Genomic DNA, 15,432 nt, shown 5'->3' with positions numbered 1-15,432 from the left:
TCCTCGAGACGAATGGATCCCTCGACCCCTCACAGTCGGGCTTCAGGGCCAACCACAGCACTGAGACCGCCCCCATCGCTGCCACCGATGACATCCGTGCCCTGCTTGACAACGGAGAAACAGCGGCCCTCATCCTCCTAGACCTCTCCGCGGCATTCGACACTGTCTGCCACCGCACCTTAGTGCAGCGCCTCAGGAACTTCGGAATCCAGGAGAAGGCACTGGAATGGATCATCTCCTTCCTCGCTGGAAGAACACAGAGAGTCCGCCTACCCCCGTTCAGGTCAGAGGCCACCGAAGTCATCTGCGGCGTCCCTCAGGGCTCCTCGCTCAGCCCCACCCTCTTCAATGTCTACATGAGCCCCCTTGCGGCCATCGCACGCCAACACAACCTCAACATTATCTCCTACGCCGACGACACACAGCTGATCCTCTCCCTGACCAACGACCCCGCCGCCGCCAGAGCCAACCTACACGAAGGGATGAAACACGTAGCCGAATGGATGATGACCAGCCGCCTGAAACTGAACTCGGACAAGACGGAAGTTCTCATCCTGGGCTCCTCGCCCTCCGCCTGGGACGACTCCTGGTGGCCACCCGCCCTGGGCTCCGCACCCAAACCAACAGACCACGCACACAACCTGGGCTTCATCCTGGACTCCTCCCTCTCTATGACCAGACAAGTCAACGCCGTCTCCTCGTCTTGTTTCAACATCCTGCGCATGCTACGTAAGATCTTCCGGTGGACCCCCACCGAGACCAGGAAGACGGTCACCCAGGCCCTCGTCACCAGCCGTCTGGACTAAAGCAACGCCCTCTACGCCGGAACCACCGCCAAGCTCCAGAAGAGACTCCAGCGAATCCAGAACGCCTCAGCAAGACTCATCCTCGACATCCCCAGACGAAGCCACATCTCCAGACACCTGAGAGACCTGCACTGGCTCCCGTTCAACATGAGAATCACCTTCCGCCTCCTCACCCACGCACACAAAGCCCTGCACAACCAAGGCCCGAGTTACCTCAACAGCCGCCTCAACTTCTACGCTCCCACACGCCACCTTCGATCGACCAGCCACGCCCTCGCCGCCGTCCCCCACCTGGCCGCCAAGACTTGGAACTCCCTCCCGACCCACCTCCGCCTGACCCAAGACCACCTCGCCTTCAGGAAGAAGCTCAAGACCTGGCTGTTCGAGCAGTAGCGGACCCCCCCCCCTCCCCAAGCGCCTTGAGACCCTCCGGGTGAGTAGTGCGCTATATAAATGCTATGATTGATTGATTGATTGATTTTGTCTCTTCATGGTGAACACAAAATATCAATAAATCACGAAACTTCAAGAAGGCACCACAAACATAAAAATCCACAAGAATTGATTAACTCTTTAAATGATGACGAAGCAGCCTAAATTGTGAAAATAAGTTACAAGATAATACAATGTTTATAGCAACTGATCAAAATAAATGGACAAAATAGAGCATGTCAGGTTAAGAGAAGTAAGAGTACATTCCCCATTATCCCTACTTTGCCCAGAGTTTCAGAAAGCTACCATAACTGATAGCCAAGACAATCATAAAGTGAACTGACAACCTTCCTACAGAAAATTCTGCCTGGGTACTGCAATCTAAAAAAATACTACATCCCTCATCACATTGTGAGATCTGTGGCTCAGAAAACATTAATCCTCATTGACATAGTGAAGCACTTGGAGGACACACAATCTCAGTAGAAGGATCTTAAGTATGGGACACCCAGTCACTCAGCATCCTGACAAAATCCCTTCTCACCCAATTCTAGAAAAGTCTAAAACACACTTATTGTTCAGCTGTACCACAGCACAAAGATGTGTCAAACTGAATAAATTATTTGTTTGGATATCCAACACTTTGGGCCTATAAATGCCCCTACCCCGCTGAGCAAGGATGGGAAAATAAAAAGATAGTAGGAATGAATTATTATCATTTTATTTTTTCCTTTTTGACCTGCTCAGTGTGGCGACGCTCCACCACCTTAGCGGAGGAGCCACCCCTGCTTCCTGGCTAATTGCAGACACAATGAAAGTAAAATGTGTTCCTGCCTGCCCCCTCCAGGTACCTCTGTCGTGATGGATAATATGAATGTCAAAAGCGAATCTGAGCACCTCTTTATTTACCATAAGCTCTACAGCTGATGAAAAAGTCACCCTAAACAACAATGTCTGGAATATAAAATCACCTTGTTGTTTTGAGACTCTTCGATTTATGTGTGTATTTTCCTTTTTAACAAAACAGCAGATTTGTTTCATTTTGCCTCTCTACATTCACTATTGAAAATTAGAATGTTTGCAGAGGCACACATCGAACGACCTCCTCTTGTCCAGAATAAGTTTGTCTTTTGTGTAAAATGCTTATTAACAAATGGTAATACATTGGCTTACTTCACTAACAAAGGAAGTGCAGCACTTGGGCGCTTTATATAACAAGTGCTTTGATTGGCTGACGCTCTTTTTCGGTTCATAATAGAAATAACTAGCGGGCTGTACCCACCATAAGCCAAAATAACAGACATTACGCTGGGAACTTGGGTAGTTTTTGATTAGTTCCTGCAATCACTTTCTAATTTCCCAGCAGATGAGAAAAAGCAATATTTTGTATTTGAAATGGAACTTTTACGAGACAAATTGACATTTTGCTGATGAAAGCAATTTTACATCACTATACCTGGTTTGCCAATAGACCAAGCTATGTCATTGCTTCTTCTAATCAAAAGGCACTTGAAGTGGCAGGTAACACAGTGTGCATATGGATTCATTTCAGAAGTACATTCTGCAGTGTTCATCGTTATTATTCCTCTGACAACACTTTCAGCATTTTTGTACTGCCTTCTTAAAATCCAATATCTTGACAAATTATTTATTTATAAAGTTTTATATAGAACAAACTTGACTGTAGAGGATATCAGAGCGCTTTAAAAATGGTTAGGCGAAAGGAAACAGGTAGAACAACCAACAAACATATATCCTGACAGTGCATGGTGTAAATCAGGAAAAGTCCAACACATTATCAATGAGGCCGTAGTGTTACGCAGAACAATATTACCTCCAAACTAGACCAGAGCAAACTTGAGGCATAGGTAGGGTGCATATACAATGAAAGCCACTTAACACTTGGTCGGAGAGTCGGAGATCCTGACTTTTTTATTTTCCGAAATACATGGGCCCTGATACACAATGGTAAACTTACACGTTTGTGCAAGTTTACGATTTTTTGGTATTCACAAGGCTATTTTACTAATAGTATCTTCACAACTGCAGAGTGTCCGCAAATCAAATGATAGGACAGTACGTAAATTTGGCCCTTAGGAGAGGCATGTCTGAACAGTGGTGTAACGAAACTAGAGCCCCCTCCGCAAAGTAGATGCAGGGAGTCCCTTCATGCTCTGGACCCAGTTTGGAGCCCTCTGGCCAGGTGCCTGCCAATGCCAGAGAGGGACCCCGGAGCTCGGGGGCTGCGGGGGTTTTTGTTACGCCACTGAGAGCGAATATTTTTCCTATTATTCCTTCTTTCCTCATTTCCTAACACTCGGATGCTTTCCTCTTTCATATGAATGCCTCCTGCTCCTCCTCCACTAATTACCTCTCAAATAGACTTAGCTTGTTAAAAGATTTCTGAATGTTTGTCTCAGAGTAACAAGCAGAGGAGAGCAAAAGAGCCAACACTCGACACAGCCACAGTCAGCGTGCTCCAATTCACTAATTATCAAAAGCTGGTGTTTGGGTCAATTAAACTATTGAGATTTTTTTTTTTAAACAGTGTGGTCCATTCAATTTCATGCTGACGTTTTCTGACATAGCATGGATTTGTAAAGTTAATGCATTTCACATTCAGAGCCATTACAGAGGATCAGATAATTGCCAACGCCTTTTGTCTGATAATTAAACACCAATCTACTTGAATTACCGATATTCCGGTTTCGACAAACATTTAGGAAATAAATGGCATGTACCAGTTTGCCTGCTTGAAATGAGAAGACATGCTTTGTGTGCCCTATGATCAGTGGTTTAATATGGTAATGCAATTCCACTAGTGCAAACCTTTGAAAAAATTCAGCTTTCTTAGGTAGATTGGTCTGAGTGTCCTCAGGCAATCTGAATAAACCTCTACGGGGCATATTATCAAGGGGGTTTATCTCCGCTTTTTTGGCTTTAAAAGCCAGGAAAGCGGAGATAAAATTATCTCCCTATTACCTAGCTGTCGCTAACACCAGTTAGCAACAGCTAGTAGGAGATAGCGACCATCTTGGGCCCCACTTTGCATGTCAGTGATATTTATCATTATTGACATGCAAAGTGGGCGTGCCAAGATGTTAGCGACTGAAAACAGTCGCTAACATCGCTATCTCCTATTACCAACTTTTGGAGATATTCGCGCTAAGCGCGAATATCTCCAAAAGCTAACTCCTGCCCTGAGCAGTTCTTAGCCATGTTATCCAAGGGGAGGTGGATAACATGGCTAAGAGCATTAGCTCGGTAATGCATGAATATCGCTGACTTTTCAGCGATATTCATGCATTGCAGCGATTTTTATCGCATTTGCGATAAACCTTTTATTTGCGGTAAAAATCGCCGCAGCTCAGGGGTAAATGTTTCACGCTAACCAAGCAATAGCGATAATTATCGCTATTGCTTGGTAATATGCCCCCAGATCCTGTTCTGTACTCTGAAAGAGTTGGGCAGAGAACACTAGAGGTATGGCTCAAACAATTTGCTCTCCTCATGACTTCTTGATTGAACTGGTGACTTTTCTGCAGGGCGGATCCTTGACATGAAAGGTCACTACTAATTCACAGTTTGTCAGTTCGTGAATCAGCCACTTAGGACTTGTGTTGTCAACTGTCCGAATGATAACCTTGACTGGTTCAAACTCTGCCTTTGTGCCATATAATAATGGTATCGTTCTCAGTGTATGAAATCGAGATCTGTAGGTCCTGGAGCAATAGGTTATTGGGAACCTACATTTGTGGGTCCTCAAGCGCCTTTTTTGTGACCCCTAAAACTGGGGTCTAAGTGTTAGTTTTAGCATTTGACTTTCAGAATAGTTAGGCAGTCCATTGTTTATTTTAGGAGGTGCTTTGGGCTAGACACCCAGAACTCAGCAATGAAAGAAACAATACTCAATAAATCAATATCATGCTAGTGCTTTTTCCTTTTTACTTCCTTAAAAAAGTTCTTTAATATATGGAAAACTAAATACTGCTCACAAATAGCTAACATATGGAAAATGACAAGTGGACAAATCAATGGAATGCCCAGCTAAGGGCATCCAACTGCAGGTGATGCACACTAAAGAAAAATCTTAGGAGTCACTTCATTCCTAAATACAAACTAGACCAAGTAGATCTGAGGCACTTGTAATGGCTTGCACGTCAGCAGGCCCTAAACCCTAAAAATAAAATAACACTATACATACCTGTAGCAAAACCTGTGGCATGAAATAATAAAAAGTCAGGCTTACTGGCTTTGCCACAGGGTGTCCACTTCCCATTTAACTATAAAGTATGTCAATTTCAGTACTACTTACCACAATAATGAACATACGTTGCCATTTATTAATGAAACAATCGCATCTACTGGTTTGGACCATTTCCAATAGTAAACATTAGAAAAGATTGAGCATTTCCATAAAAACAATATTTCTACTGCTTTCTCAAGCTGCTTACTAATCACTCAGAACCTAAAAGCTGAATGTGCACTATGCGCTCCAAAACAAAATGAAAGCTCAGTCCTGATAGTGCTTGATTTTGAAGTAAACCTCTCCTGGGCCTACTGATAATTTACCTTGGAAGATTTAGGGTGACACATTTTCTCTATTAAAAAAAACAAAGCCCCAGAAGTAAGTGGGTGACTCCCCGAATTTTCCTGGGTGGCACCTGAATGCAACACTAAACATATTTGGTGCCTCTGCTTATCTGTGGGTGCCACAAGAACAAGATGCAATTTTTTAATTGGTCCAGCTGGGATGTATTGGGTGGTTCTCTGGCCCGGGGCCCATTGGCTTTCTTTTGCAGAAGCCTTTTTATTACCCTGTGATTTTCAGTTTATTGTGCTGGCATAATGTGGGTGCCCCTGCGCTCCTTGGAGGAGCAGCATACTACGAAAGCAGTACCATGCAGTGGCCCAACCACAGTGTGGTCCCTCTTCTCTACATTCCAATAAACATTGATTATGAAGGAAGCCAAGAGTGGTTAAACTCCTGCACTCCCATGCTACAGATTCCAAGCACTAGAGTGGATACTGTGTGCATTAGCGCACAGAGGGCCAGAGGTGCCCCGCTTCTTATGGGGCCATACAGGACAGCCATGAGTACTCGGGAGATAGGAACGTTGAATTTGCCATTCTCATCCTTTAAAAGTGTGAAGTTAAAAAAATACCACATTGGCACTCCTCGTTCCCCCGGGAGACCTAACTGGCCATATGCTCCTTCCAGGGGGGTCGTAAATTAAACATTGGGTAACTCTGTCACCAATTGCATAGCACCAATGGTAAGCTTCTGCAATGCCACACATGAACGACTGATTGGCTAATTCTTTCATTTGTAACTGCTATCCAGTAGGGGCACATGTCCTATTTGTTTATTTTTGTGGTGCCTTCCAGCCACCAGGAGTGTTCTTGAAGGCCCCTGAACTCCAAGTCTATTTATCTGTGAATTGTCAAAGTACTGCTTTTGGAACTGCCATCTTGCCCATCGCATGGCAGTCTCCTGACTTGAGGTCTTCTTGTAGCTACACCCCATGGTCCTCAAAGTAGACAGCTTACCATACTTGCACTTGCTGAGCCCCCAAAGCCATCCAACATTGTAAGCTGTCTCTGTTTCCAGCAGACGTTTGTGGTACCCATTATTTAGCCACCTGCAAACAAGAGCAGTCAACAGAGGTCCAAGAGGACACATTCCTTCAGATTCCCCAGCAAGTCCGCCCTATACAGACCCCAAGAGAGAGGTGAGGAGCTAGTGCACTAACTCTGGAGTCCAACAAATGCCCCACAGGTAAACCTTCAGAGTGTCCTTCTTCTCCAGAGAGGGGTGCATACATAATGTGGGCCTGTCGTTTTTCTGGTGCTCTTCCTCTTCATCTCAAATTTTCTTCCTTGTGAAGGGTGTTCCACGGTGGAGAGTTCTAGAATGTAATTGATCAAACCCAAACAAAAGATGTCACATCATCCCTTCACTCCTGACTGGTACTTCTAGGGAGCAACCCACTAGCTGTCCAACCTTCATTCAAAGGTTTATGGGAAGAGTCAGACTGGCATTTTAAAGAAGAGTTGAGAATTATCTCCCTCTATGAGCTTGCTCTACCAACTTATGTCAGATTTCTGCCCTCCAAGAATGAAACAAACCCCACTGTGGAAATTATAGCAATGCTTGCTGGCCCTCTCTTTGTGCTTGTCAATGAGACACAGTTATGTACCTAACATAGATTTTACCCCAAGGCAGTCCTTTTCAGGAGAAAGGTAATGTCCCAGGATGCATTTATTATTCCAGGTTAAACTTTGAACTACAAGTTGTCCATCAGAGTTATTACCTGGCCTAGAAGGGTAACCCAAAACATGAATTCCATTAAGTCTAACTATTGGAAACATGTCCATACTACATACGCAAAAGCATATAGAAGAAACTGATTCTGGATATGCATTTGAGATTGAGACATTGTTTGGAAAAGACACAGTACTGACTTTTCTGCCTCATGCCAATCATAAATCCTGCAGTCTACATGGCCCCCCATCACAACCATCATCAGGAACCATGGGCTCAACATTGTCTCTTATGCAGATGACACCCAGTGATCATCTCCCTCACCAACGAACATCCCCAAACACCACTTCCAAGAATGGATAAAAGTCGTCACCACCTTGATGAAGAACAGCTGGCTCAAATTCAACTCAGAAAAGATAGAAGTCCTCATCCTTGGCTCCACCCCCTCCACATGGGACGACTCCTGGTGGCCCTCCACCCTCGGAAATACCCCCACCCTGACGGACCATGCACTAAACCTCTGCATCATAATGGACTCATCTCTCACAATGAACTACCAGATCAACACTGTATCCTCGACCTGCTTCAACACCTTCCGCATGCTTCCAAAGACTTTCAGATGGATCCCGCCCGAAGCCAGAAAAACTGTCACGCACGAACTCATCAGCAGCAATACTCTCTACACTGGATTCAGCAAGAAACTCCTTTGCAAACTCCAGACTGTCCAAAACACTGTAGCCTGACTGATCCTCAACAGCCCTAGTCGCAGTCACATCACCCAGCAACTCCACAATCTCCCATGGCTTCTAGTCAAAAGAAGAATAACCTTTACACTCCTCATCCACGCATACAAGGCCCTTCGCAACACCAGACCCGCATACCTGAACAGCCGCCTCTCCTTCCATGTACCTAAAAGACATTTCAGATCAGCCCAGCTCTCTCTGGCCACCATCCCATATATCAACAAGACCAGAAAGGGAGGAAAGTCTTTCTCCTATCTCACAGCCAAAGCCTGGAACACCCTGCCCCTCCACTTTCGGCAATCTCCCACATTGCCCCAGTTCAGGAAGGACCTCAAGACCTGGCTCTTTGGATGACCCCAGCTCTCAACGGAACCGCCCCTTCTTACCCCGGCGCCTTTAGACCTTCATGGCTGAGCTTTACCAACCCTGATTGATTGATCGATTCACAAGTTATGATTTAGTTATATTTTTTTCATAGTGTAAAAATAGTGGTACAGATGTTACAGAGCCAAGAAGAAAGATTACATTTTCTTCTTGGTCTCCCAATTGAATTATTAGGCCTTATCAGGCCATCACCAATGTATCCTCAATGCCACCTGCCACAACCGTACCTATGCAGAGATGCTAGGCTGGGTGAGAAAACGACCTTCCTCTCTCAGTCTGCAAACATGTGCACATGATTGTGTGCATGTGTAAAACATGTAATCTGTCCAGAACCCCTTAACCCAGCTGCTCAGCTGTGGGCATTATTTGAAAAAGTGGTCTTTAGAGTTTACGGCTCAAATCTATTTTTAGCAGAAGCTTATAGTGCGCAGGATTTCATTAGGGAAACTCCTTCACTCCAGAGGTCCAAAAACTACAATTCAAAAGCAAAAAAAGAGCTGTTGATTCTGTGACGATATTGGCATCATTTTGGGTTGCTGAATCACACATGCTGGTTGCAGTGACTTCAGGAGCTTCTTTTGTAAGCCACCACAAAGGGTGCAGAAATTCTGTTTTAAGGGACCTAACTGTTCTAGCATGACATGGAAGTTGTCTTGAATCAAAACAAGGTTGTACTGGACTTTATGACGTTTCCAATGCAAAATACCATATTCAGATGCTATGTTAAGTGTACATAGATGTTTATAGTTCCTGACTGTCTAAAATATTTCCAGAGGGAAATTAGTGGTATGGAATCAAAGATGTAACACGTGAAAAAAATCCTGTACCTTAAGGGACCGCCACTAAAGTGCTAAAGTTTTATTTTTATAAACTTAGTCCGTCTAGGGTGGTTTGTTCGGAGTCATTTCAGTTCTTGTTGTTTTAAACCCTATACCTTAAACTGACACCATTTTGATGTCCATTTTTTTTATTTGTAATTGTGTCCTTTTATTACATGGATCAGACTTCAATGTATTTCCCTTCTGCTTATGTGCCTCCTCTCCATCATCGTACTGCTCTCTCCCAATGTCTGTGTCTTCTCCTGGCCCACTCCCAATTTCTGTGCCACCACAGCTCGATGGCATCCACCCATATATCCCATCATCTTCCTCAGCCAGCACCTAATTTCTTTGTCTTTTCACAATTCCAATCTCAGTCCTACCTCTCTATGCTCCCTGAGTACTTAACCTCCTCTTCCTTGACCAGTGGCACTCGCACAGGTAATGCTGTGGGGCAGGGAGGCTGAGCGGGGCTGGATGGGTGGGGTTAGTGGAAATCGACATACGACATGAAAGTGGAGAGTAAATAAATAAATTAATTAAAGAACTTACCTTGTGCTCACAGCAGTGCTACTTGTACATTTTATGTTTGTGGGAGTTTGGGGTCTGTAGAGCAGTCAAGCATCAATCGCTAATGTCAAAAATGTTTTTATGTAAATGCTTTTTTAATAGAAAAAGTTGATTTTTTACTACCCATCAGTGTAAAGAAATAACATTTTGTGTTCTTTTCTGTGCAGTGCTGGCGTTGGAAGGTCTGGGGTATTCATAACTCTGAGTATTGTTTTGGAAAGAATGAGATATGAAGGTGTTGTGGATATTTTCCAGACTGTCAAAATGCTGAGGACGCAACGGCCAGCCATGGTGCAGACAGAGGTGAGAACTAAACGTCTGGCCTTTGAGATGGGAAAATGATTTAATGAAATTTGCAATTGTGGGCTGAATATGCAAGGAGAAGCAGAGATAGTTCATATTCACACAAGTCCTGTGTGCTCATAAAGGTGCATGACAAACAACAGAAAGTCGTCTAGACCTTAACAATACGACATTGATTGCAATTTTCTATTTATGCATAGGTATTTGCACAGCACAAAGCTACCATCGTGCAAGGGTGCCTGCATTGTTGGGATGATTATTTTTGTGCAGGAATGCAACCTTCCAGCACAAAAACAATCACAAGAGGCTTTTATTCTTTTCTATGTGTGGTGCAGCAGAATGCAGCACTCATTGAAAGAGGAAAAACGAGGAGTTGTGCCTCCCTGATGCCTCTCCCGGGGAGGCATACGTTTTTGGTGCTGCCTCAGACTTACGATTTCTCATAAATCTGGAGCAGTGTCAAAAAGCCATGAATGTTGCTGGGAATGCCCCCAGCAACACCATTGGATTTTCCCTTTCTCTCAGTTTTTTGGGTCAAAGGGGCACATATTTAGCATGTCAGTGGCACATTGGGCCACCGGATCGCCAAAGGGTTTGTGCACTCCTGATGTTAAGTGGGATGTTGTTCGAGATCCTAGGACGATAAGTGGAGAAGGCTTGTCTTCTGGTTTTGTAATTTTTTCAAGTTTTTTGATGTAGGCCTAGTGATATCCTGATTTCTGGATGAGGTGCTGCCCACTTGAGGTAGTTAAAGTCTCGTCCATATTATGCTGGTGACTTTGCAGGAGATGCAGCAACAAGCGACAGCCTGCCTAGTTCTAACAGTTAACGTGATATCCAGAAATGTCTTTAGATGTTTGATGAGATATGCTGCTGCCTATTGAACACAATTCGGTAGAGCCATTGTAGTGTCAGGGAGTCCACATAGCTTGGTGTTTCTTTAATTGAGCTGCAAAAGGACTAAAGCTTAGACAGTTGTTCTTAAGTGTACAGGAGGTAGGCATTCACTTTATTTAGGACGGAGAGTTGGTGCCATGCTTTCTTGGTTTTGTTTGCGATGTATCCTGTAAAGGAGAGGTCAGTGCCATGGATGCAACCAAGCGATTAAGTGTTTTGTGTCAGCTGAGTGATGAACCGTTCCAAGTTAATTTCGGATAACCGAATATTTTGTTTCTTAGTTCCAACTGACGAACGGAAGGAATTCTGTGTTGGTTTCAGGTGAATTTTAAGAGAAGTCAAATATTCAAATATGAATAAGATCAAGGCAGGTATTGAGTGGATGGGTGTCTTGATTAGGGAGGATTTTCAGGTACAGTTCCTTGTTGTGGACGGATTTAAGTATCCTGATGCTGCTCTGAGTAGGTAGTGTTTAATGTGGAGTCTGAAAACAATGGGGGACAAGGTGAAGCAACCGGGCACTTTAGTAGAGATGGGTAATTTCTGGGATTGTATACTTTCCATTGATTGACCTAGAGAAAGTGGGTTCAGGTAGGAAATGACAGTTGTCAGTTCCTTGTTCCCACCAATGCCGTTCCCCTTCATTCTGTAGACATTTACAAACAAAACCTTTACTGTTGAGACAAACACAGCAGCATGCATGTCATTCAGGTAATGTTGCATGTAAATGGATCCAGTGCAATCGTTAGTCTTTCAGCAAGAAACAAACGTAGAAAATGTGCATTTTTATTAGAGAAATAGAATGATAAAACTTCCTGACATATTGCTAATCGTAAAAAAGAAATCTTAACATTTGACTCAGTTACCTACTGTGAAAGATTGAAAAGTAAACTACATTTATTTTTCATTAGCATTTTATGTGGAAAATGCACATTCAAGCAAAATGAAAAATAGCCGCTTTCCATGTCATTGGCTTCCGAAGAGAAATCGAACAAAACACGACTCGGGCTTTGTCAGGCGATGTGCACTATAATATTTGCCGCCCAGAGAGATGCAGTGAATGTGAAATGAATCTCTGACTGGTTTTTCCTTCCCCTCCTTACCAGGGGCGTAACTATCAGTGGTGCAGCAGATGCAATGGCAGCAGGGCCCAATGGACATAGAGGCCAACTGCATCCCAATTATAGCTGTGTTTTACTACCCAATTGAGGAAGAGGGTGCTTGTTTTACTTACTTGCATCAGGACCTAGGCATTACTTCCTACTCCACTGCTCCTTATCATGCTTCTCTTTAAGGGATGAAGCTCATGTTAAGTTTGTGGGTGGTCATCTCATCAGGTCTCTGCAGACTGTATGAAGCTGTGGCAATTTGATGTACAGTCTATTTTGATGTGCCTAGCTAAAATAACACCTATTTCATAGGGTTGGCAAAGCAGTTGAATTAAGTAAAGGCCTGCATGGCATACCTGCTGCTGTGGCAAGGCGACAAGTAACATTACATAGTTAGATGGCTTCCCAAATGCAGAATATTCTTTCCTTAATAGCAACAATGCAGACATAGTTTCAGCCAGTGCTTAATTTGTAAATAAACAAGTGCCAGAGATAGACGTATTGCTCAGGAGGCCACTGCAGCTTGCACTTCCGACTGGAACTGCCATCACTGCCACACGCCAGTAGAAATACTTCTATAAATGTGACAGTTTGGACAATTCCAGGCTACTCAAGGGAATATGAATGTCCTCTATGCACTAGAATTATATTTTAAATTGTATTTAATTGGTAAACTGTTGTGCTGCCCTCAAAAATAAACAACCAGCACCACCATATAGACTGTCATAAATATGTGGCAGTGTTAACAATTATTATGAGTTTTACGGTGTGGAAGCGGGACACCACGCCAGTGCCCTGCTGCCACACTGTGCCAAACCCAGTGACCGCCCGCTGATTTCCGATTGGAATCCAGGTCTGGCGGTCCTGTGGTGTCTGACCCTCCGCGTTGCTGTGCTTTGGCTCATAAGTGAGCCTTAGCAAGGCACCACAATGGGAATGCCATTGCATGTTCTTGCAGGACATGGACTGTCAAGTCCATGCCCTGCAGGAACTGGAGGTGCATGCAGTGGGGGAATGCATCCCCTGCACAGAATTAACAGGGCGTCCTTTAGGCCATGAAAACTGTGGCTGTGAGGAAACTAGTAATATGCTTAGCTGTGCCGCAGCAGCCCCCTGGCAGTTGCAGTGGTTCTGTGGCGGTCCGACTGACAAAGTTGAAATATGGCATATGGACTGCAAATCTGGTGGTACACTGACTGCCACCACGACTACGGCAGTCCAATGGACCGCCATAGTCGTAATAAGGCCCTAAGTGCTGGTGCTGAGCACTGGCAAACACTGACAAAAATTAATCATTTGTTTCAGGAGAGACTTCCCTGGTCTATTTCTGTGATTGCATTTCCATCCTGTTATAAAAGTTTCCTGAGCGGCATTGTTTTATTTTCAAGTTAACAAATGGGTCCGTATATAGAACGTGCAGGTTTGGGAAAGCAGACTTCACTGTAGCAGTGTACCCTGTAGTTGCAAGAAGGGAAGCTAGGCAGAGGGCCTGTCAAAGTCAGAGGGTATTTAGAATACGCATTTTTTTAAATTTGCAAACTACAAAACAAATGTCAATGGGCTCCTTTGCGTGCAAAAGATGTTTACATTTTATTTATCACAAAAGCAACAAGGTGATGGATGGAATGCCCAAATTAATCTCAGCCACTAGCAATCGCTCTGGTTGGCATCCCAATCCATTGTATTTTGCCCACCATGCCACCTTAGTTTGGACCCAGCCATACACAAATCAGCCTTGACCATGCTCCTCATGGGAACTGCCAGGCAAGGTCCTCCACAGAACAGGAGTACAATCAAAATAGGAACAGTTTTACAGTTGTTAGGGTTCTTCAGCCAGGTATAGTTAGGTTCCAGGGGCACAGTGAACAGGGACTCACGTCTAGGCATACCTGGTGCACATGCAAAAACAACAAGGTGATGGATGGAATTCTCAAGTAATCTCAGCCACTGGCAATCACTATGGGCCACATCCCACTCCATAATTGTTTGTTCATCATGCCACCTCAGTTCGTTCCCAGCCATATGCAAATCAGCCATGACCCTGCTCCTCATGGGAACAGTCCAGCCTGAACTGCTAAGACAGGTCCTCCCTGAAACGGAACACAAGTGACCTAGGGCCAGTTTCACCCGAATTTAGGCTCTTTAGCCAGTTAAAGTTTGGTTCCAGTGGAAGAATGAGCCCAGGACCATGCCTGTTCATACCTTTTTTTACTGTACATTAAAGACAATAACGCTGGACTAAAATTGATTAAGGAGTATTGTAGGATTCAATGATGAACTTTGGCCAGCATTAAGAGCCTCTCATGCTTAGACACCTGATTAAGTCCCCTTGTCACAAATGTACATAAATAAAGTTTAATCAGGCTCTCAAGATTTCAAATGATCATAATTTGTTCCACTTTGCTGCATTTTAGACAAAGGTTTACTTGCTTGCAGACACGATTCACTCCGCAGCTACTTTCTCATGGCTACAAAACACAACATTGGCATGAAAATAGTAGAATATAGTGATACTTATGAAGTCGATTTTTAAAACAAATCATAAGTTTTAAAGAACCAACTATAAAAACAAATATCTGTCAAACATTAAAGTTCGATTCATACTTACATTATTGTGAGAACAGAGCATTTGTCAATACTGAATTATTTCCTTACAGTGTGTTTTCCAATACATTAAAAGAACTTGAGGGGCTATTTAGTATTTGCAGGGCGTCCCACTAAGATGGCAGAAGTCATAATCTCCACCAGCGTGGCAGATGACCACCCACCATATTTATCTCCACCAGCCTGGTGGCGATCTCTCTGCCTTAATCTGAAATCTGAAGGCAATGCAAAATTTCAACGGGGCCACTAGCTATGGACTATGTTGCTCAAAATGTTTTTTTAAAAAAACAAAAAACTCCCAAAATGTGGGTTTCTTTTTGAAAAAAACATTAATACTAATGGCCCTGATACCTTTGGAGTTTCCTCTGAGGATGTGGGGTAATTTTTATATTATTCTGTTTAGGACTGCCAGGCTTTTCCTGGTGGTAGAGACAGGAAAAAAAGACATATCAGAACACCCAAAGTAAATAGGATAGATGGACTTCTGACATACTTCTACCA

At 43.8% G+C, this 15,432-nt stretch overlaps 1 protein-coding gene across 21 annotated transcripts in view; it reads left to right on the top strand.

Annotated features, from left to right (window-relative positions):
* Positions 1-15,432, top strand: part of PTPRD (protein tyrosine phosphatase receptor type D) — a 2,576,377-nt gene that overhangs the window by 2,554,036 nt on the left and 6,909 nt on the right. For all 21 annotated transcript variants that reach the window (XM_086961360.1, XM_086961371.1, XM_086961369.1 and 18 more), the window contains one exon: positions 10,186-10,321. In XM_086961360.1, the coding sequence (XP_086817486.1) occupies positions 10,186-10,321 (136 nt within the window). The remainder of the gene's footprint in view (positions 1-10,185; positions 10,322-15,432) is intronic.

The sequence above is a fragment of the Lissotriton vulgaris genome, chromosome 3_1 (assembly GCF_964263255.1).
Source record: "Lissotriton vulgaris chromosome 3_1, aLisVul1.2, whole genome shotgun sequence".
In the NCBI taxonomy this organism is placed as follows: Eukaryota; Metazoa; Chordata; class Amphibia; order Caudata; family Salamandridae; genus Lissotriton; species Lissotriton vulgaris.
Note: the sequence above shows the minus strand (reverse complement) of the source record. Positions and strands in the feature narration are given on the sequence as shown.